The 23,856-nt window shown below is 49.5% G+C and overlaps 2 protein-coding genes across 16 annotated transcripts in view; both read right to left on the bottom strand.

The window, feature by feature from the left end:
- The window catches only part of Bsn (bassoon presynaptic cytomatrix protein), a 96,536-nt gene extending 93,589 nt beyond the window's left edge, over nt 1–2,947 (bottom strand). The window contains exon 1 of the mRNA XM_052720694.1: nt 2,610–2,947. Coding sequence (XP_052576654.1) covers nt 2,610–2,830 — 221 coding nt within the window. The 5' untranslated portion in view covers nt 2,831–2,947. The remainder of the gene's footprint in view (nt 1–2,609) is intronic.
- A 14,719-nt stretch (nt 2,948–17,666) lies between these two features.
- The window catches only part of Dag1 (dystroglycan 1), a 66,957-nt gene continuing 60,767 nt past the window's right edge, over nt 17,667–23,856 (bottom strand). For all 15 annotated transcript variants that reach the window (XM_052720831.1, XM_052720746.1, XM_052720816.1 and 12 more), the window contains one exon: nt 17,667–22,481. In XM_052720831.1, the coding sequence (XP_052576791.1) occupies nt 20,079–22,481 (2,403 nt within the window). In that variant the 3' untranslated portion in view covers nt 17,667–20,078. The remainder of the gene's footprint in view (nt 22,482–23,856) is intronic.

The raw sequence follows: 23,856 nt of genomic DNA on the forward strand, positions 1-23,856 counted from the left end.
GTCTTAATCTGGTGGTATGCCATGGATATGTGTACAGGTAAAATTCAGTCATCTTGTGCTCTTGCTGTACTTTGATACATCTCTATAAATGAGTGAGTGAGTGAGTGAATAAATGAATGAATGATGCCCCTTCCTCTAATAGGATGTAGCCCCTACCAGGTCACCTGGTTTGGAAAGCAGAGTCTGAGACAGAGATCAGCTTTCTCCCACTCTGTCACTCCTTGGGAAAAGCAGAGCTGATATCACCCTCTATAATAAACCTGAGACCAGAAACAGAAAATCCAACCTTATGGAGCTCTCCAGTGCTCAAAGCTCTACCATCACCCCACAGGCTGAGGCAACGCTATGGGTGTGGCAGCACTGATGCTTCCTGAATTCAAGACAGGCTCTTCAGCCTTGAATGCTGAAGCCACCCCCTCACAGAGCCCAAGTCAGCTCAGTATGAGAATAAAAAAACAAATTCAGCTTGAGGTGACAGGAGGTAACATGGCGATAGGAAAGAACCAGGATTCAACTCCCTAGAACCTCAGTTCTCCTAGGGGTTAGACATTTAATCACACCTTCTTTTGACCCTCTCCCCAATACTATGGGGTTTCTGACTGCTACAAAATTCAAGATCTTGTTGGAATGCTCTTTGCTGAATGCCTATAGGCACATGCCATGGGGCTTTTTCTCCATCAATGGCCCAATCTGTTCATCAGCATCTCAGAACAGAACGTGTTAAATTTGGTATCAGGTACCTGGCGCACCGGTCAGAGGTCAGCCATTCGGACCCTGAAGGAGAGACAGACCACACACTTAGCTGAGATGCTGTGACAAACTGACCAGCAGTTGGAAGAGGGACTCCTGCCCCTGCCCCCTAAGGGTCCTCAGTCCTGAGTATTGGTGACAAGCCACCAGCTCACCTCTTGATCCTGAAAGCTGAAGGACCTCAAGAACACAGGCCCATGTGCGAGCCCTGCCCACAGCTGGCGAGACGTGCTGCACCTCCTAAATCCAGCAAGAACCCACGGTTTCCGCACACACGGCAGTGGGTGGGTCTGCCCTGCAGCAGGATTTATAGGTAGAATAGAAATGGAACACTGAGGAGTATGGGCAGTAGACAGCAGCCTCTTTCCTGTCTCTCTAAGCTGCCAGGTCTTTCCAAAATTCTATATGCTTGTCTCTGCAACATCTGACAAACAGCTAGCCGAGCTGCCAGTTTGGCTAAACTGGAAGAAAAATGGTAAATTCCCCATACAGAGCTCCCAGCAACAAGGTGTTTTTCCATTCCGCTGTAGCTTTTCCTTGGAGGGAGAGGACTGAAGCATGGTGAGCTTCTGTCTCGGGCTAAAACCCAAACAGCAACTCAACACGCAGCAAGATGGACAGTGTTTGCATTCTAAGAGCCTGTGTGCTACTCAACTGTATTATTGTAATAGCAAATGTAAAATGGGCAAATTCCACCTCTAAGAGGTATGTTCATAGGCTGGCTTGTTTGAGGCAGGTTTCAGGCTACTAACAGCTTCATCACTGTGAGGCGTCTGAGAAATGACTTCTGAGGAAATACACAGAGGAGAAACATACTTGGGCATCTGAAAAAGCAAAAATGACTCTTCCTTGGAGTTTTTGTGTTCTGGCAAAGGCAAAGCAACATATATTGGCAGCTTCATATGGAGATGCAAGCACTGCCCCCAGGGAGTATGTGACTCCCCAGGCCCAACTGGTGTAAAAATCATGCCTTCCATTTTACCCTGTCATCTCTGGGTAGTCTGTAGTCTGCTGACATAGATTAGCATTCGCAGCCTCTGCATTCAGTGCAACTTGTTTTTGCAGAATCCGGGTTGGCAAACATCTAAAACAAGCTGGGCTTGAGATATTTGACCGGATCTATTCTGTTTAAACCATTCTCATGTGGGTTTCAGCTTTCCCACTGGTTGGAGGTGTTGATCTAAAGCATTAAGCCGTGAGTTCGGATCTGGTGCTAGGTAATTCAGCAGCCTTTTTGCTTCACCTCAAAGTGTTCACTAAGCCATGATGAAAGCACATGACTGTGAGTATTATTGGGCCTGATAGTATCCAGTGGACAATTTTCCTTTCCTCAGAGACAGTGACAGCCACGAAATGCTTAAGGAAAGCAAAAGACCAAGTTCATGGTTCAACTATTGCCATCTCTCCCTGTCCCTAGCAGTGACACTTGCCCTCCTTGACAGCCACTCCCATTGTGCTCTTTCCTAGACCCAGCACAATGGACATATGCACACTGGCAGACAGGGAGGATGTCTTCCATACCATCGCTCCCCAGTGCAGAGGGACCAGGCTAAGGTTACATAAGCCCCTCCTGAGCTCTTGGGCCCCTGCGCTAGGGGGGAAGAAAATTGGGGGATTGTGACGAAGTCACAGTCTGCAGGCCCTGACTAACCCTGTACTCACCATCCTGTCCTGTCAAGGCGGGGCGGCTGGAAACCTAGGGTTGCCCCCCACGACCACCCAGCTCACGCCAATCTGGCAGGACTCGGAGTGCAGGCAGACCAGAACTAGCTGTCCACTAGATCGTGGGATTCCAGGCCCCGGCCCCAGACTCGGACCGCAGCTCCCTGCCCCCCAGGCACCCAGACCCGCGCTCTTACCTGCCCGGGCCGGGGCCGGGGCCAGGACCGGGAACCAGGCCGAGACCAGGGGCCGGGGGTCCTGCCGCTCGCGCAGCTCCAGCTGCAGGGAGCTGTCCGCCGCCAGCTAGTGCTGAAGGCGGCTTCCCTGCTCCGGGGCCCGGACCCGGACCCGGACCAGAGCCTCCGGGCGGCAGCGGCCCTTCACCCGCGCCGCCCTCCAGGCTGGCCTCATTGCCCATGGTGGGCAGGCGGGCGGGCGGGGTCGGGGTCGCACTGCGCCCGAGCCAGTGGCTCCCGGGCGGCGCTCACACTCTCCGCTCCACCGCTGCTGCCGCCATCTCCCAGCTCGGCTCGCACCGCCGCCTGCTGCTGCGCATGCGCGTAGCGCGCGCGCGCGCCCCTGCCTCGCACACGCCCCCCCCCCCCCTCCCCTCGCGCGTTCACGACCGCCCGCGAAGACTCGTGTCCACGCACCAGCCTCGGGGTCGCCGGGAAAAGGCTTCCGCAACCTGCGCATGCGCCCTCCGCGGTTAACGCGGCCGGGCTGTGCTGAATGAAGCCCGGCTCGGTTAGGCAATGGCTTTCTGCCGGACCCCTTTGGAGGTTCACCAGACCTTAGAAACGACCTGAGGGCCGGGGCTGGTAACCTACGCATTTAATGCCAGTCCTTAGGAGGAAGAGGCAGGAAAATCAAGGTCATCCTCCGCTACATTGTGAGCCTGAGACCAGCCTACACCAAACCATTTTAAAAGAGAGTGGCCGGCAAGAGGGCTCAAGTCGGTAAAGGTGCTTTCTGCCAAGTCTGACTCTGCGAGTTTGGGGCCCACGTGTTGAAAGGAGAGACTTCCACACGCTGTCCTCTGATCTCCACGCTTACCCGTACCCTCAACCACACACAGATACAAATAAAAATGTCTTTTTAAAAAGGGTCTGGAGAGATGATCGGCAGTTAAGAGCGTATATTGCTCCTGCAGAGGACATGTAGGGTTCCCAGCACCCATGTCAGTGGGTTCACAACAGTCTAATTTTAGTTTCAGAGGGGTCCTATGCCTCTAGCCTCAACAAACAAGCACTCTCGTGCACAGACCCACACACATAATGCATAATTAAAAATAGTAGCCATGCATAGTAGCACACACCTTTAATCAGTACCCAGGAGGCAGAGGCAGGCAGATCTCTGTGAGTTCAATGCCAGCTTGGTCTACATAGGAAGTTCCAAGACAGCCAAGGCTACATAGAGAGATCTTGTCTCAAAAAAATAAATGTTGGGCATGGAAAGTATTGGAGGAATGAGCAGGGAGGGGAAATGATGTCATCATATTTAATAAAATAAATTTTAAATGTTCAAAAAATAAATGTTTTTAGCCAGGCGGTGGTGGCACACACCTTTAATCCCAGCACTTGGGAGGCAGAGGCAGGAGGATCTCTATGAGCTCAAGGACAGCCTGGTCTACAGAGAGAGTTCCAGAACGGCCAGGGATACACAGTGAAACCCTGTCTCAAAACCAAAACCAAACAAAAGTTCTAACCTGACCTGGAATAATCCAGGTGAACATCTGTGGATAGACCAGTGCTGTCTGTTCAGGAGAAGAAGCATGGCCCTTCAAGGATCCAAGCTGTTTTTTCCCCAAATCTGTGAGGGATCAGTTAAGGGAAAGAAAGCCTGGCTACTCCCCAGATAGGACTCACGGAGCCTCCATTTCCTCTATGAGCAGGCCCTCTAATAAAGAAGGTTGTGAGGGTGACAGAAGAGAATCCAGGCCACACATGACAACGCTGCCATTGAGGCCTTTGCTGTGGTGTCCAGACTCAGGACTTTGGTGACACACAAGCACTGTGGGCAGGCCCATGGCCTGACTCTGACCCATACTAGATTGTTTTAGCTTTACAAACACCAGCTAGTGTGGTATCACAAGAACTTTTATCTGGGGAGACATAAACATCTACTCACCCCAGATAGCACACCAAAGCCAGACAAAAGTAATAATTCCACAAAGGTCCAATTTGGCAAACCAATAAATTTACTGAACTTACCTACAGAGCATGGATGACCCCAAAGCAGCCATATTACTGAAAAGTCTCACACCCAACACGGATGATAATTTCTCCATAGATGCACAATCAGAGTCCCCCTACCCTCACCTTCAGATAACCTTCATACATATCAGCACCCTCCAAGACCACAAGCCACATGCAATTAGAGAAAATTACATACAGTGGGCAAGGAGGTGTAAAAGGCAGCGGCTGGGACCTCAGGTAAGGGTCCCAACCTGTCCTACTATGAAGGAGTGTCAACAGGCTCAGTCTGGAGGGTCTCTGGTGAACAGTCACACCTGCTGCTCATGACAATGATAACAGCCATTGTGTTCAGAGAGCATTCTATAACATGGGTTGGACCGGGGGAAGGGGGAAAGCATGCTTATTTTTTGTTTCTGTAGAAATCACAGAAGTTGTGGCTTTCCACAGAGTCAAGTCAACATGTCCCTAGTTCCTGTGGGGGTAATTAGCCCTACCCGGCCAGTGGGTCTGGGGAGTTGTTCTCCTTGGGGTGGATTCCTGAATGCAAGCAGACCTCTAGGGTCTTTGCTACCTTGGTGACAAAGACACGCAGTGGACCCAGGAGGACCTGGACGTGTAGGTTAGTGATGCCCTTCCTCTCTCAGACAGTTCCATTTCCTCTGAGCAGCACTCCCTGGCACACACTTTCCTGCCCACTTCCACCCCATCATTCATCCCAAGGACACCGACTGACTGTGGGATTGTACTAGCCCCTGGTAGTCTAAGACTCTTGACTCAGTCTCTTGTTTTTCTTCCCTGCCACTCGAGTCATCTTCTAGTTCGTCTAGTTTGGACTGTTTGCCTGGGCTGGCCTTCAGCGGTCCTTAGGGACTGGTCACTGGACTTGGTTCTCCATGCTACTCTGAGCATTTATCTCACCTGCACTTTCTAGAGGCTCCATCACTGACAGGGCTTAAAAGCTGCTCAGGAAGATCTTGACCTGAACTCCCAAATGACCACATTTAGGCTGTGGTCCTGATAAGACCCAGGGAGAATACAGAGATTGCATTCAGTGTCTCCTAATGGAAGGGCTATTGGCAAGCTGTCTTCACTCAGGAGAACTCACTAAATCTGACTATAGAACAACTGTGTGTGGTGTGTCTAGCATCGTGCCCTTGTAGGTCCAGCTGCTGTCCCTTGAGGGACAGCATGGACTTGAAGACTCTATGGTTTCCCAGGCCCCTAAGCCTCCCTAGGGAATGTACCCTCTTCCCATTTTGTATGCATGCAACACACGGCAGACATTTTGGAGGAAATCCAGATGGCAGCCTACACACCAAAAGGGAATAGATGTTTGCTTCTTCAGCTTGTACCTGAGACACTTGGAAAAGATGAGAGGGAAGCCGGGGGTGGTGGTGCATGCCTATAATCCTGGATCTTACAGGGTGGGAGTGGGGCAGTGGAGAGGGAAAAATTAAAAGTCTGCCTGAGCTATACAACTATCTTGTCTCAAACGGGGGGGTGCTGAAGAGATGGTGCCATGGAATAATCCTCTTGTACACTGTAAAGATTTGTCACTCAAATTGGTTTAATAAAACGCTGATTGGCCAGTAGCCAGGCAGGAAGTATTGGCAGGGTGACCAAACTAAGGATGATGGGAAGGAGAAGGGCACAGTCAGGAGTCTCCAGCCAGACACAAGATGAGAATGCTGTACTGAGAAAAAGTACCAAGCCATGAGGCTAAACATGGGTAAGTATTATGGGTTAATTTAAGTGTATGAGTTAGTTTGTAATAAGCCTGAGCTACCAGCCAAGCATTTAAAATTAATATAAGACTGTGTGGTATGGTGGTATTTTATTTGTACTGAAATGTGATTTTAATTGTATGTTAATAAATAAAGTTGCCCGGGGGTCAGAGCTATTAGAGCCATAGCAAAAGCTGGGCGGTGGTGGTGCACGCCTTTAATATCAATACCATAGAAGTCCTAGAGGGCTGTACAACAGACAGTGACGAGGCGGTCATATGGTTGGTTTTACAACCAATGAGAAGGCAGAACAGAAAGTCTATATAAAGACAAACAGACAGGAAGTAACTCCCTTTCGGAGAGGTCTCTTGGCTGAAGAGGCTAGCTGTAGCAGGGTGGTAAGGCTCTTAGCTCTGATCTCTTGGCTTTCTTCTTTGCATTGGTTCTGTGTTTCTTATTTAATAAGACGGTTGGTTACATCTACAGTGTGGAAATTTGGGAAGTGGCTGCTGGGTATTTGGGAGTTGCTGGTGAGACAGAAACTTCCACCTTCAAGATGGTTCAGCAGTCAAGAGCACTGGCTGTTCTACAGCAGTGTTTCTCAGCCTGTGAGTCACAACCCCTTTGGCAAACCTCTACCTCCAAAAATATTTACATTACAATTCATAACAGTAGCAAAACTAAGGTTACAAAGTAGCAACAAAATAATTTTATGGTTGGGGGTCACCACAACATGAGGAATTGCATTAAAGGGTAGCAGCGTTAGGAAGGTTGAGATCTACTGTTCCAGAGTGACCCAAGTTTGATTCCCAGCACCCACATGGATAGTTCAAAATTACCTAAACCTTCTTTCCAGGGGATCTGACACTTCTGTGTCTTCTGGCCTCCACAGGCATCAGGCACACATGATCAGGTGCCCAGACCCAAAGTACACCCAGCAAAACACCCAGGCACATATAAAAAACCAAAACTTGCCAGGCAGTGTTGGCACACACCGTTAATCCCAGCACTTGGGAGGCAGAGGCAGGTGGATCTCTGAGTTTGAGGCCAGCCTGGTCTACAGAGAGAGTTCCAGGACAGCCAGTGCTACACAGAGAAACAAACCAAACAAACAAAAACAAAAGTCTATGGGGTAAAGAAGAAACTTTGTGAGCAAGAATAGGAGACAGGACTGGGGAGGTCGCTCAGTCAGTGAAATGCTTGCCATAGGAGCATAAGAACCTGAGTTTGGATCCTCAACTTGTAAAAACCTGGGCATGCGGTGTACATGCAATCCCATAAATAAGGATCTATGGGACTCTGTGGTCAACCAGCGAAGCTATTCCAGGTTCAGTGAGAGATCCTGTCTCAAAAAAAACAAGGTAGAGAACAATTGAGAAAGACACCTGATGTCAACTGCTGGCTTCACATGTACACAGGAATCAGTGCACCTGCAGTCTCCCGTGGCCACACCCAGAGAAAGAGGAAGAAGAGTAGAGAACAGATTCGAGGTGGATGAGGAAAGGAGGAGTGGGCGGGAGATGGCTCAGTGGTTGAAATGCTTGTTACAGAAGCATGAGGACCTCAGTTCAGATCCCCACCAGCCCACATAAATGCCAGGTGGGAGTGATAGCCTGCCTGTAATTACAGACAGGATTCCTAGAGCAATCTAGCTGGCAAAACTAACCACATTATCAAGTTCTCAGCTTGACTGACAGAGCCTGCCTCTATAAATGGGATGGAAGAGTGATTGAAGATGATTCTTACATCAGCCTCAGACCTCCACATGAGCGCACACATACACACACACACACACACACACACACACACACACACACACACACACACACACACACTGGAAAAAGAGTGCCTGGAGAGATGGTTCAGCAATTAAAAGCACATACTGCTCTTCCAGAGAACCCAAGTTTGGTTTCCTTACCCTGGCTCAAAATCACCTGTTACTCCAGCTCCAGGGAATCCAATGCCTTTTCAGACACCTGCACTCATGTACACATATCCCTACACAAACACAAACCCATACAGATAACAAAAAGTTATAAAAATAAAAATGTTTAATTAAAAAATGGTGGTGCTGGGCAGTGGTGATGCCGACTTTTAATCCCAGCACTCAGGAGGTAGAGGTAGGTAGATCTCTTTGAGTTCCAGGATCACCAGGATTACCTACAGAGACCCTGTCTCAAAAAAAAAAAAAAAAAAGGAAAAGAAAAGGAAAAAATAAAAAAATTAAAAATGGGGAAGACTGTAACTCCAGTCCTAGGGGATCTGATGCCCTCTTCTGGCCTCCTCAGGCTCTGCATGAATGTGATGCACAGACATACATGCAGGCAAACCCCCCTCCTACATTAATTTAAAAGATAAAACGGGGTAGGGGGACTGGAGAGATGGCTAAGTGGTTAAGAGCACTGACTGAAGCCGGGCGGCGGTGGCACACGCCTTTAATCCCAGCACTCTGTAGGCAGAGGCAGGTGGATCTCTGTGAATTCGAGGCCAGCCTGGTTTACAGAGCGTGTTCTGGAACAGCCAAAGCTACACAGAGAAACCCTGTCTTGAAAAACAAAACAAACCAACAAAAAAGAGCACTGGCTGCTTCTCCAGAGGACCCAGCTTCAGTTCCCAGCACCCACCTGGCAGCTAGTAACTGTCTGTAACTCCAGTTCCAGAGGACTTGAAACTCACGGCAAAACACTAATGCACATAAAATAAAAATTAATTTTAAAAAAGAAAAAAATTAAATGGAAAAAGAAAAAACATATATATATATATATATATATATATATATATATATACACACAAAAAGAAAGACTGGCTGAAGACAACTTTGGGTGTTAGGGAGCCACAGACACTTTGGACTGTTTCAGAGAGACTAGGAAAGCTCACACTTATCTATGAGACTCCATAAACCCCTTTCTGGGGCGTCTTGCTAAGGTTTGTCATACCTCCCGATGACGTGCAACTCCCCACCCCCACTCCTCCCCTGGGTGAGAGAAATAGAATCCGAACTGAAAAGGAAAGAGGGAAGTCTGGAGGGGAAGATTGCCTTCCGGCTAGCACCGCCCACCGACAAAGGGAAGTGGGTAGCTCCTAAGTAAGCAGGAGGCGCCTTGCCCAGGTGTGCCGCTGCCGCCACTCCCCCACTCCCCCCACCCCGCACCCCATGGCCTAAACAAGCTCATTTGTTTAGTATAGTCTTCAGCTGGCCATGGTTCCTGGAAGAACAGGAATAAGAAGAAAGCTAGAAACTATAGAATTCACTCAATGTTTTGCCTTGCTATTGCACTATGCAAATCTTCTTTTTTGGGTTTCTCTGGAATCCTTTCTCTGAGTAGCTTTGGAGCCTGTCCTGGAACTCGAATCTGTAGACTAGGCTGACCTCGAACTCACAGAGATCCTCCTGCCTCTGCCTCCTAAGTGCTGGGATTAAAGATGTGCACCACCACCAACCAGTGGCTTGCAGTGTACAAATCTTTATTTGCATTATGAAGAGGCATTTAAAAAAAATCATCAAAAATATTTGCCACCAGCATAACCCCACCGCCCCTGCACACTGCTCCAAGAAGGCTAATTAAGCCCCATTGCCATTAGAGTTCCGCACTTTCGAAGGCTTGTTATGACAAGAAAAAATAATGAAGCTGTGGTTTCTAGAAGTTGTAAGCATCCAAGTCAAAACATGCTTCTCTCCTTGCCCCTCTGTACTCCCCCAGGCGGGCCTCTGGGCTGACTCTGCCTATCTCATTAATGCTCACCACATTCATCCTCCCCCGATGCCTACTCCACTCCTCAGTGCCAGGCCCGGAGAGGCCCATGGGACCAGTCTTTGAGGAGCTGTGTTTGTAGGAGAAAGACAGACATACAAATCTTTACTAATAAACTACAGAAAATGCCCAGCCTGAATCTCTATTTTGACTTTTCTCCCCAGAACCCCAATCTCCATGTAGTGCCCATCACCATGGGCAGCGTAGAGCAGGACCCAATGAAAAGCTAAGTCCAATAGAGGTTCAGACGTGACTCATGCTAGCGGGGAGACAGCTTACTTGGCAGTCTCTTTCACACTCTTTCAGGAGGGTCTCTGCCCCCTCACCTCCCTTACACTTTCCTAATACAAAGCCAAGGCCATTACTGGGAATTACCCTTCCTACTTTGGCAGTAGGCTGTAGGATAAAGCCTCTTTAGAGGTCCACCTGTGTCTAATCAGAGTGGTTGGATTGCCCTGTTATCTTTACTGAGTGCTAGGTGTGAGACCAAAATGAGCCATCTTAGAAATAAGACCAGAATGTTTTCACCCTAAAATTAAGGCCTAAGATTTCTCCTTTTGGGAATAGGCCATTAGTTACTGAAACAAGTCAGTTCAGATTCCAGAAACCAGGAAGTGTAAAAGTACAGAGTCACAAGATAGTCACGAGGTAATGCCTGCCAGACTGTGGAATGTCCTCTCCCTGGTTTCCAGGGTAACTGACCATAAAAATGCCCCCACCTGAGGGCAGCCAATGAGAAATGGTGGCAGGCAACCACTCCCTTAGAAGTAATTTCTAGAAGCCCCTAGAAGCGAGCCAATCAGAATTGTACCCGTACTTGCACCCCTAAATGATGTAACCTTGTGATTTTTCCCTTTAAAAACTGAGCTTGCGGACAGGCGGGCACTTCCTCCAGCCTCCACTGCATTGGATGTATTGGACGAAGTCCCTGCCTAGGCTTGTATTGCTTTTGGATATCCAGAATTAAACCTTGCTTTTGCATTCCGGCATGCTCGTCTTTGGTGGTCTCTCTGGGGGTCACGATCTGGGCACAACACTAGGAAGCTCCCAGGAACTGCCAAAAGAACTCCTGCTTTCCAGGACAGATGGGCAGAATAAGGCAAGGATTAAAGTCACTGACAGCAAAACCGAACCCCAGGGGCAAGCAGAAAGATTCTAAGACCTTCATGGCAAAGATGCCCTAGGTCTCTGCCAGGACCGGTGATTTCTATCCATTCAATGGGACTGCTATCCTCAGAGTCAGGCTCTAGAGACACAACAGAGAATGGAGACTGTTGAGCCCAGTGCCTTCACTTCGGCTTGTGAACTCCAAGTCTGGCCTTTGCCAGTCTGCTGCTCAAACCAGGCCCTGAACCCAAAGCACTTGCTCCCTGGCCCTCCCTGCTGGACCACTGTCCTGACCTGCAGTATAACATAGCATCAGCAGACCAGACAGTGAGGGCTGACACCACACTTGGACAATGGGGTTGTCTGAGGAGACGCTTCCCTGGCTGCCCCAGGATCTGAGCTGGGTGGGAGCAGGTATCAGTTGGGCAACACCTGGGTTAGCACTGCTATTTCTGAATTGCTAACCCCTTGAGCTGGGAGGCCTGGTGTGGGCATCAGCGTTGCGTTCTTTCCGACGAAGAGCTGACAGGGCAGACTGAGAATTCCAACAGACTCCATCTGCTATGAACAGAAAGGCCAAGTGCAACAGAATTGCCTTCCCCATCTTTACTAACACTAATTCCATACATGCTTACCCCTTCCCATTCCCAACTCTGCTCCAAGAATCTTCTTGGGACTCATCAGGTGTGTGCATTCTCTCCTAGTCCGCCCTGAGCTGGAATCTCTCTGAGAGGGCTGGAGTTCCAAGAGTGTGATGTCTTAGGACCCACAGCAAGGTTCAGGGGAACAATGGTTACAGAGCCCAAGGAACCAGTCAGTGCTTCCTCAAACTCTCATTTGCACTATATTTCTTTTTTTTTTTCTTTTTTTTTTTTTGGTTTTTCGAGACAGGGTTTCTCTGTGTAGCTTTGCGCCTTTCCTGAAACTCACTTGGTAGCCCAGGCTGGCCTCGAACTCACAGAGATCCGCCTGGCTCTGCCTCCCGAGTGCTGGGATTAAAGGCGTGCACCATCACTGCCCGGCTTATTTCTTTTTTTTAAGACAGGATCTCAGCCGGGTGGCAGTGTCACACACTGCCTTTAATCCCAGCACTCATGAGGCAGAGCCAGGCGGATCTTTGTGAGTTCGAGGCCAGCCTGGTCTACAGAACGAGGTCCAGGAAAGGCGCAACCTTGTCTCAAAAAAAAAAAAGACAGGATCTCATTATGTAGCCCTGGCTGGCCTGGAACTTGCTCTGTAGACCAGGCTGGCCTCAAAGCCACAGAGCTCCACCTGTCTCTGCTTCTTGAATGCTGAAATTCAAGATATGCACCACTTACACAGCAGGGTAACCTTGAACTTTTCCTGTATTCTCTAGTGCAGGGTGCATAGGTGTTCAGCACCACATCTGATTTATGTGGCACTGGGGATGGAACCCAGGGCTTTATGCATGCTGGGCAAACACTCTACCAGCTGACCTACATCCCCAGCCCTCACTCTAATCACTGCACTGGACATGGGAAAACAGTGTCCTCGCCTCATCCCCACCCCCACACACTGCAGGCCATGTGCTCCTCACCCACTCAGCAAAGGACTACATCCACTTCAGAATCCCCTAGGGCCAGTTCCTTTGCCCATTGCAACCTGAGTTCCCTGAGAATGAGTTCATCCAAAACAAAGCTAGCTTCCTCCCAGAAACAGGCCTAGAGATTGGTCATTTTCATCCCTCAGAGGTCCACCCACCCCCTGCTGTCACTGATTGGACCAGCTCCTTGCTCCACCTCTCTCCCAAGACTTTTTACAAGAGAAGTTCTAAGGCAAAGATTCTCAACCTGTGGGTCGCAACCCATTGGGGGTTGAATGACCCTTTTACAAGGGTCTCATATTAGATATCCTGCATATCAGATATTTACATTATAATTCACAACAGTAGCAAAATTATTTATGAAGTAGCAACAAAAATAATTTTACGGTTGGTGGTCACAACATGAAGAAGTGTATTAAAGGGCCCAAGCGTTAGGAGGAACCACTGTTCTGAGGGAAGTGGGGAGTGATCCTGGAGCACTAGGTAAGTCACTGCAAAGGCAGGTTGACCTGGCTTGTTCCCATTTTGGCAAACTTAGGCTTTACCCTGTATATTCTGGGACCCTGTGGACAGAAGACAACAGCCTTCCTTACCAACTATAGATCACCTGTTTTCCCAGCATGTGTCTGGAGCTGTACTTTTGTTTGTTTTCTTTCTTTCTTTTTTTTTTTTTTTTTTTTTTTGGTTTTTCAAGACAGGGTTCCTCTGTGTAGCTTTGCACCTTTCCTGGAACTCACTCTGTAGTCCAGGCTGGCCTCGAACTCACAGAGATCCACCTGGCTCTGCCTCCCGAGTGCTGGGATTAAAGGCATGCGCCACCACCGCCCGGCTTGTTTGTTTTTCGAGACGGGGTTTCTCTGTGTAGCCCTGGCTGTCGTGGAATTCACTCTGTAGACCAGGCTGGGCTGGAACTCGGAGATCCACCTGCCTCTGCCTCCTGAGTGCTGGGATTAAAGGTGTGCACCACCACCTGGCTAGGAGCCGTACAATTTGATGAAGGGCGTTCTCTGGGTTTCCAGGGCACCCAGGCTCCAGGGTCCACTCAGAGAGTAAGTCACCATTGCCCTGTCCCCACTTGTTTCTCGTGTAGTGTCCTTTGCCCCCGAGTACAGACTAAGAGAACCCAACGGCACAGCCAGATGTGCCTAGCCACTAGCCAAGACTCTCCCAGATCCCACAGTACCCTATTAGGCTACCCCCCTGCCTCGGATGCTCTCGGGCTCGAGAAAGGAGAGACGAAGAATCCAACAAACCCACATCGTGGAAGTTAGACTCCATGGGGACACGAGGTCTAAAAGTAAGAGAGAGCTAGGAGAGGAGAGCAGGCAAAGGATGCGGTCTCCCCCTCCCCACCCACCCCCGTTTATTTGTTAGTTTGAATCAGAGAACAACTTGCAGGAGTCGTTCTCTTTCCAACATACGCATCATGGGATCTAATTCAGGCAAACGCCTTTATCAACTAAGACATCTTGCTAGGACGGGTAGTTACAGATTCCCAAATCCATAATACACCAGAATTCAAACTTTGCAGGCTGGAACCCAAGCCAGCGGAAAGCCAGGGCCTGAACTTGCCACGCCCATTTCCCTGCAGGTTTCCTTTTAGGAGGGAGAATGGTGCACGCGAATAGATACACTTGCCTGAATCCCGCAGGTAAGCCTGTGCACCACGCACGGACTCGGCTCCGCCCGCCTCTCTGCTCCAGTCCTGCCCACATGGGGGATGGGAGAAAACTCCCCTCCCAGCTAGGCTGAGCAGTTGAGACCCTCCCTCCCTAAAAGGCATTCCCTCCCACAGCCCGAATCCCCTATGCTTGCGGCATTCGTGACCCACCCACAGTTCACCTCATCAGCCCCGCCCACTCTTGGCCGTTCAGTCCTATAGCGCCACCTCCTGGAAGTCGGCGACATTGTTCCTCTTTGGGGGCTGGGGCTGATCCACTCCCTGCTGGGCTCCCATGCTGAGCCACTATCAAAGTGAGACCTAACTCTAGCCCTGACCCTGACCCTTCCTAGAAGCCTAGGCTTCACAGAACCCGCTGGAGACGTGGTCTCAGCTGAGATTCGAGTCACTTCCAGCAAATGAGGAGGCACTGGAGGATAGTGGGGCAAGACTCCATGCTTAGGTGTCAGTGTTGCCCATACCCCAGGGTGTCCCAGCACATGGGCACCCCACCTTTAAACTACTGTCTCCTCTGCACCTTCTAGAGTCCTCACAAAGAAGTGGCAGGACCATCCCTCATTAGGGGACTTATTTAAACCCTTGCTCTTCTACCATATGAACAAATAATAGTGTTTGGGGCACACTTAGGGCTGCTGGAACCCGCCTTACTAGCTCCAAGTTTAGCCAACTTCCCACCTTCTGGGATGCGTCAGAGTGGTCTAGAAAGTGAAGTACGTCACTTTTCTTTTTATTTTGGCTTTTCGAGACAGGGTTTATCTGTGTAACAGTCCTGGCTGTCCTAGAATTCACTCTGTAGACCAGACTGGCCTTGAACTCACACAGATACACCTGCCTGGGCCTCCGGAGTGCTGGGGTTAAAGGCATGCGCCATTACACCCGACATCTTTTCTTCTTAATGTTTAAAGATTTGTTTTATTTATGTGTGTGTGTGTGTGTGTGTGTGTGTGTGTCTATGTTAACTGTATGCCATGTGTGTGGGTGCCCATAAAGACCAGAAGAGGGCATCCAGAACATGGTGAGCCACCAGATGTGGGTGTTGAGACACTGAATTTAGGTCCTCAGGACAAACAGCAAGTGCTCTTACCTGCTGAGCCACACATCTTTCCTGATAGCCACCTACCTCCATCTTTTGAGACAAGATCTTGCTATGTAGTCTTGGCTGGACTGGAACTCCCTATGTAGACCAGACTGGCCTCAAACTCATATAGAGATCCATCTGTCTCTGACTCATGAATGCTAGATTACAGGTGTGTGCCACATCTGGTTTCTTGTTTTATTTTTGGTTGTGAGCACAGCCTTTAATGGCTGAGCCATCTCCCCAGCCCGGTTGTTTTCTTAAGACCAAGTCTAATGTAGCCCAGACTCACCTCGAATTTGCTCTGTAGCCAAGGTTGTCCTTGAACCTGCTCCTAATGCCGCCACATGACACAGGCCAGGGTTACAGGCATGTACCACTGTGCTGGGCTGATCTGAATTTTTAGGATAGCAATACTGAAACTGAAACTTAGGCATGAAAGACTGGCACTTGAGATAGGCCTTCTGTCTGACAGGAAGCAGGGAAGAGCTTCTCCTAGATCATTTGGTTGGAACACGAAGAAACAAGCTAGAAACTATAACTTGGCAAGTAGTGTGAAACCTCTAGAAGGTCAGGCTAGCCACAATTCCTAACCACACAAGGCTCTCCAGGATCTTGGCTCTCAAGGCAATGCCTTTACGTGAGATTGGTAAGAGTTCAGACCCCTCCACTTTGCTTTCTTCTCTCTTTCCAGGCTGGCTCAGTGACCGTGATCCATTGTCTCAACTCCATTCCCTAGTTCATTGGGCATCCTAGAGTCCTGTGAGACAGCACCAACCTTACCTCAACACCACACTGGAAAGCCATGATGAAGGGGTCCCAGGAAGTGGCCCTGAGCCAAATCAAGTAGAAAAGCAGGTTCCTGAGTCCCTTTCTGCCTGCCCCCCACCCCGTCACTTTGTGTCTAGCTCAGAAGACATAGGCAGACTCACCTCCATCAAGAAAAGATCACAGGGACTTGGCTGGAGTGCTGGGAAGCAGACGTCTACCGGGCTCAACAGATACTCACCTCCTGCAAAGGAGGCAGGGAGCAGCAGGCAGATCCGTATGCAGCCTGCAGCGTCTCTTCTTCCTGCACTGTCATCCTGAGTTAGACATTAAGTTGGGCTTTCTGAGGGTCAGCTTAACTGAGAGCAACTGTAGGGTCATTTCCTGTGCTCCTACTGCTAGGTCTAGAAGGTTAAGGTACCTGTCTTTGAAGACATGTCGGAACAGTCTTAACTGAGACAGTGTCTTTAGACACATCTCAAATCCCAGGCTGGCCTCAGACTTACTAAGTAGCTGACTTTGTCTTTGAATTCCTCGTCCTCTAAGCTCCACCTCCCAATTCTGGGGATACAGGTATGCAGCACCCGGCCTGCTTGAGACAAAGCCTTTGTGCCCAGGTTTGCTTTGCCTGGGCACTTTCAACATGCTGCACATTTAAAAATGGTCCTAACTCCCGCCATTGCTGGAGCATCAGGGAAAATGAGTGCAAACCTGATGGTGAGCTGACAGAGGCAGAGAGAAGTCAGGAGAGGCACCAGTTTCTCTGTAACCAATGGCCCTCCGGCAACAACTGTTCTGTCTCCACTTCCCATGCGTAAGCACTGTCCCAGGAAAACACACCTGCCCTTTCTACAGAGATGCCTGTCTATATCTAGACAGGCACTTAGGGTTAGCCACCCAGAATCCAGAAGCTCAAGAACAGAACACACCCTGGCTAGTGGCCGGCCAATCCCAAGCCTATAGGTAGTTTTGGGTAGAGGCTGGAGTGGAAGCTTGTCAGCATACCTCCACCCCACTCTTCAGGGGGCTCAGCCCGAAAGAGACCTGCTCAGAGCTGCCCCTTCTGAGGCAGGAAGCCTTTCCCATCCTCCTCCTCTCCACTCAGTCTCACCAGATTCCAAGCCACACCCTACCCTTGGAAATGAAGAAACTAAGGACCAAAATTAGTCTTAACTGGCTCAAAGGCAGGAGGAGTGCCAAAAGGAGCCTCCATAGTGGCAGAGTCCCTGGAACCCAAACCCAGCCTTCCCATGGGTACAGAAATGCTTGAGCCTCTGTGCAGGCGGCTGGGCTGGCTGAGTCATTCCTTGACATATTCCCTCCTATCCTTCATTCCCAGGAACCTTAAGAGATCAGGTATAAATAGACAGTCAAAGGCAATGGCATTGTAATAAAGACACTGCTTTTATTTAGTTTGATATGTTTCTATACAGAATGCAGAAAACACATCTTAAAATCATATAGAAGGAAATAAAAACACATCAGTGGTTGGTGAACACTTGAATGTGAGATTGGCTCTCCGTCTCAGAGTCCGATGGCCATCGCCAGCTCAGGGCTCAGGGAGGAGGCTGCCTGCAAAGGCATTGTTGCTCTTGTTATTCTGTTCACTGCCCCATTGCCTCCAGTTGCTATGACAACAGGCCACTCTGGGCCAGCCTCCTCTCTACATGGCAATGCCCAATGGTGGGGTTGCTAAGAGCAACAGAACTAACTATCTGGAAGGCTTTCCAAAGCCTTCACCTGGAATATTGGGATTTACTTATTATTTATTTTTGATGAGGTCACCAGAAATAATTTCATCAGGCTAGATCCCTGTTCCTGACTCTGGGACATCAGGGAAACTCCAACTTGGACCAGAGCTTGGAGGCACAAGGCCCAGTTACCAGCCACCCATGAAGCACTCATCTGCAGACTCCCCCATGGGGCACTGCTCACTGTAGAGAACCCTGCTGGGGGCTGAACAGGAAGGGTAGACCCTGTGGAGAATGCAGGGGGAACAACCCTTTGGAAACAGCACATCCCTCCTACCGGTTTTCCCTTCCTGAGACAGCATACCCTCTGCTAAACAGTCGATATGGCTTAGAAGTTACTGCTCCGTGTGCAAAGGGAGCCTGGGTCCACCCACCCGCCCTCCATCAGGGAAGGGATACATTATTGCAAAAGGCATTCCTCCCTAAAAGGTACCCGAAATAACTCAGACATCAAGAAAAGGCATGCTCAAAATGGTTTCTTCCAAAGGAGGAGAATCAAAGCAGAGTGGGTGCCCCTGAGTCATGGGACAGAGATACAGATGGATGGACGGTGTTCTGCTAAAAAAAAGGCAAAGGAAGCCTCTATGTAACCCAGAATTAAACCCATTAGGAAAAGAAGGGGGGGGGGTCAAAATGAGCAAAGCCATCAGTTCCATGGAATCAACACTAGGAGCTTGTACAAACTGCTGTTAAGCATCACCGTTTTTTAATCTTTTTTTTAATAAAACAATTTGAGGCTGTATAAAAACTTTAGTAAAAAATTAGCTTTGAGAGCCCACAGATTTTTGCTAAGAACTATTGCTGGCACTCCTCCCCAGCCACCAGACCTTTCCCAGTTGTTCAGGCCCAAGGCCCAGGACTGGAGCGCCAGAGAAGAGGGGATGGGGTGCATGGGGTGGGGCTGTGGACTGGGGACAAAGTGGCCAAGGTCAAGTGAGGAAAGATCATCACATGACATAAAAATATTGCATCTTCACCAAAATGTCCCCCACTGAGTGTTTCAAAGACCATGATACTCCTTTTAAGAGGGAAGAAAAAAGAAAAACAAACAAAACAAAAACCCACGGAGAAGGAAAAAAAAGGTTGATGTGGTCGAGTCCTTCGACCTTCCCAGGTGCCCCTACGAGCAGCTGGCCCACCTTGGAGCACCTAGGTTGGGGGCCACAGCCACCAATGCCTCTTGGAGTCCCTTTTCCACAGAAATGAAGACCCCCTCAGTGGTAGGCCACTAGCGTGCACGGGGTAGAGGTCAGGATGTCCATGGCCCAAGAGGCCCCTCCAGCTTCCAGCCCCTGGCAATAGCGGGAGAGCAAACCCAGCACCAGGGCCCTGGCACCAGAACCAGGGCCAGGAGGCCCTCAGTCAGGCTCTGGGGTATCAGAGCAACCAAGTTGACATAGTGTGAAAAAATAGGATTCCTTTGATAAAAAATACTGTCCCTTGGTCTTCTCTAAGTTTGAAACACCCTGGGAGCTTATTTTTAGCAAAGCAATTCCCCATACCCACCCAAAAATTATACGTACAAGTTTAGGTAAACAGCAGATTAAATGTAAAAACTTAACCTTAACTTCTGAAAGTCCTTTGAATTTAATCTTTAGCTACTGTTTTCCATGTTACATCCTGCAGCTAGACACACGTGAATAGAAAAAACAGTACAGTTAGTGTTAAAGGCAAAATGCAGAGAGCTGGGGGCCACCCAGCACTGCCTGCGAGTTCATTCACGGTTCCTCGCTCCCTCCTCCTACCTCTACTCAAACAGTGCTTTCAGAGCCAGCCATCAAAACGCAGCGAAGAATTTTCTATGAACAAACAAAAAGCTGTTAGGCAAAAAATAAAAATAAAAAAGTCCCCAAAGTCTCTCCAGCAGCTTTGGGGTTTGGGAGGACCAGAGAGGGCGGGCTTGTCCAGGCCCTGTGTGTCAGTGTGTGCTAGGTCAGGTGTTGGCTACCGGTAGGCAATGGTCTGTGGGCCACCGGTCTCTACAGACAACACCGAGTTGTCTCCAGGCCCCTGCCCTACCCCTGCCTCCACCCAGGCGCTTGTGGGTTAAGGGGGGACATACGGAGGGGGTGATCGGTATGGGGTCATGTTCTTGGGACGAGAACCCTTGCCCTCCATGGGAGCCGTGAAGGGTGGTGGTGGCTGGTAGGGAGGTGCATTAGGATCCTCATCCCGCAGAGGTGTGTACTCTCCCACAGTGTCCTGGTTCAGAGGAGTGGTCTCGGGCACGCTCTGGTTGGGGTACTCAGGAGGTGGGAGGGGAGCCTTCTCTTCCTGCAAGATGAGTGGCATGCTGGAAGAGGGTGGGGGCTTGGAGTCATCCAGCTCATCTGCAAAGATGATAGGCACCCCCTTTTTGATAAAGGTGGCCTGGTCCTCAAGGGTCAGCTTGCCCTTCCGCTTCTTACGATAGCAGATCATAGCAATGATTCCAGCAATGAGCAGGATGGCTGCAACCACAACAGCTGGAATGACTGTGTGCAGGTAAACATCATCCTCACTGCTCTTCTCTGGGTCCCTGTCTGGAACCTCTGTGGCTGGTGCTGCTGAGGTTCCAGGAGAGGGCGGTGCCACAGGGATAAACTGCAGGTGCCGACAACTGCCAGAGCCTGTCACGGCAATACTCACAGCCTTAAAGTCAGGCTCCAGAGCATTGGAGAAGGCAGGCCGAGGTTTCCCGTTTTCATCAGCAATCCTGCGGCTCAGCCCTATGATCTGCTCCTTGGGGCAGGGCTCCAGGGGCAGTGTGTTGTTGGTCCATTCTACCACAATAGAGCCACGGGTGATGTTCTGAAGGGTGACACTGCTGCAGTTTCGGTCCCCAAAGGCAAAAGCTAGCTTCTTCACCAAAGCAATTTTCTTGTGGATGTCATTCACCACTGGTGCTGGGTCACCTGTAAACTTGGCCTTGAACCGCGCAGGAGCTTTATCCCCTTGTGGGCGCTTGTGAACATGGATCTCGAAGGCGTCCACAGCAGAAAGGCCCCCTTTGTCTGTGGCATGCATGAAATACTCATGCTTTCCCACATGGCTGCTATCAGGCAGGCCATACATGAGCTGGCTGTTGCTGTTGAACTGAACCCAAGACTTCTCGCCTACCAGCTGCTGCTCTCGCAGCTTCAGGGTCAGCTTGAGCTTGTCAGTAGTGGTATCCTCATTGTCATAGAAGGTATCTGATGGAATTTTCACCTCAAAGTAGGTACCCACCCAGGCATCGACCCTGTCAATGTGGTTCTTGAGCTCTGGCCGCTGGTTAGGCTCTCCGCCACGGGGCACTCCACTGGTGGTAGTACGGATACGAGTAGGTGGGGAAGCTGTCTCCAATCTGGTGATGGGTGCTTTGGTGGTGACCCGGGGTACTGGTCGGGGTGTCCGTGGTTTTTTGGTTGGCCTTCGAGTTGTGGTGGTTGAGGAATCAGTTGAAGGCGTTGCTGGTTTTGGAGTGGATACTCGTGGCTTCTTGGTGGTAGTTGTTGGAGGTGTAACAACTGCTGTGGGCTCTACATAGCCAGGAATGGTCAATGTTGGCCGAATCTGGCCAGGAACTGTGGTGCCAGCTTCTGACACCCGAGTAGGCTGGATAGGGCCCAGGGTTGGGGTCTGAATAATGGCACCTCGAGTCCGAGTGGTGACTGTGGGCTTCCCAGGAATAGGATCCCTGACAGGAGGAGCCATGGTCTCTGTTGGGGGTGCAATGGCTGGAGATGTGGGGGTAGGCACTATCCTGGATGGTGGCTCCTGGATGGCCGTGGTTGGGGGCCCAATGGCAGTAACAGGTGTAGGTGTGGCATGGATCTGCCTCCGGATTCGTTTGGGGAGAGCTGGCTTCTTATTGGCAATGTGCCAACCCACCACAGGATAACCAAGTTGGGCAGACATAGCACCCTCCCTAGCAGGAGTTTCTACACCACGAATGTCAGGCACACTATTCTGGTTCAAGGAGCAGCCTAGCTTCCATGAAAGCAGAGCTCCATTCTCTACCACTTTCTTTGCATTTCCTGGGCCAGCCATGAAAGCTGACATGTCAAATAGTCTATTATTTACTACAGGTACCAACTTCATGTTGTGAAGTTCTACTTCTGAGAAGCTCTGCATTCTGTTCAGGAGATCAATCCTTTCCTTTGGGGTCATCTTGGTGAGGTCAGCATCCAGTATCACTGTAAGGACAGTCACTGGCTCGTCAGCAGCACACGCAGATGATGCTACTTCACCAGGGTCTGATGAGGCTGCCCGTACAGACTGTGGTTCATTGTGGTCTTCAGGGTAGACCTCGATAGCGAACACACTGGAAGTCTGGGGCACATGGCTCCCATTGGCTCCCAGCCGTGCAGCGCTCACTGAGATGTAATGGACACCTTTATCGGTGTCCAGAGGGAGGCCTTCCAAGGTGTGACTGTGTGGGTCCCAATGCAGCCAAGACGGCAAAGCTTCCTTCCCTGCTGCAGACACCTGAAAGAAACATAAGTGTGAGCTATAAATGCTACCATTGTTGCATAATCTAAAATGATCACTACAGTAAACCACTGGCCTAATCTGAGTTATGTGATAGACTGAAGGAATAATTTAGAATTCCTGCTGGGAAATCCTACTCATCACCTCCAAAGGAGAGCAATAATGTCCTGTTACATGACACAGAAGACTGGGACACATTAACACACACAAACAGATTAGGATGCCATGGACCTTAAGAATGTATGGATTTTGACTGGGAATGACAGTGCACAGCTGTAATCCCAGAACTCAGGAGGCTGAGGTAGGAGGAATGAATTGAAGGCCAGTCGGGGGTACAGTCTGAGACCCTATCTCTAAAAACAAACAAGGCTAGAGAGATGGCTCAGCAGTTAAGAGAACAGAGTGCTCTTCCAGAGGACTGGGGTTTGGTTCCTAGCACCCACACTGGGCAGCTGTAACTGCAGCTTCTGTAACCTCCTCTGGCCTCCTTTAGCAACCGCACACATGTGGTGCACATAAACTCCTGCAGGCAAACATTTAGATACATAAATTTAAAAACATCTTAAAAAATAAAACCAGTGAAAACATGTAATTTAAAAAACAAAGATTCTTGTGGACTTTCATGAAAGAGATATACCCTACCACCAACTTGCCTGCTCTTACCTGTACAATCAGGTTGGAACATCTTATTCCAGCCAGAAACACCCTTTCCAATCCTCTCTACTACTCTTTGCAGACACATGCTTCTGCTCAGGTCATGCCTAGCTTAGAGTACCTTGCCTGTACACAAAAAAATCCTGCACATAAATAGGAAGTGCATGTAAGTCTGGAGATAAAGCAAGTTGATACCCTAGAATAACTTGTTTGACTATCATCACTTAATGCACTACAATAGAAGACACAATTTTTATAAAATAGTTAAGTGTAATATGTGTTAGTTTGAATGTAACTGGCCCCATAATCTCAAAGGGAGTGGCACTATTAGGAGGTGTGGCTTTGTTGGAGGAAGTGTGTCACTGTGGGGTAGGCTTTGAGGATTCCTATGCTCAGGATACCGCCCAGTGTCTCAGTTGACTTCCTGTTGCCTGCAAGATGTAGGACTCTCAGCTACTACTCCAGCACCTCGTCTGTCTGCACTCCGCCATGCTCTCTGTCATGATGATAATGGACTGAACCTCTGAAACTGTAAGTGAGCCACCTCAATTAAATGTTTTCCTTTTAAGAGCTGCTGTGGATGCCGGGTAGCGGTGGCTCATGACTTTAATCCCAGCACTTGGGAGGCAAAGCCAGGTAGATCTCTGTGAGTTCGAGCCCAGCCTGAGCTACAAAGCGAGATCCAGGACAGGCACTAAAACTACACAGAGAAACACTG

The sequence above is a fragment of the Peromyscus californicus genome, unplaced genomic scaffold, assembly GCF_007827085.1.
Source record: "Peromyscus californicus insignis strain IS unplaced genomic scaffold, ASM782708v3 Scaffold_11__1_contigs__length_118956290, whole genome shotgun sequence".
Classification (NCBI taxonomy): Eukaryota; Metazoa; Chordata; class Mammalia; order Rodentia; family Cricetidae; genus Peromyscus; species Peromyscus californicus.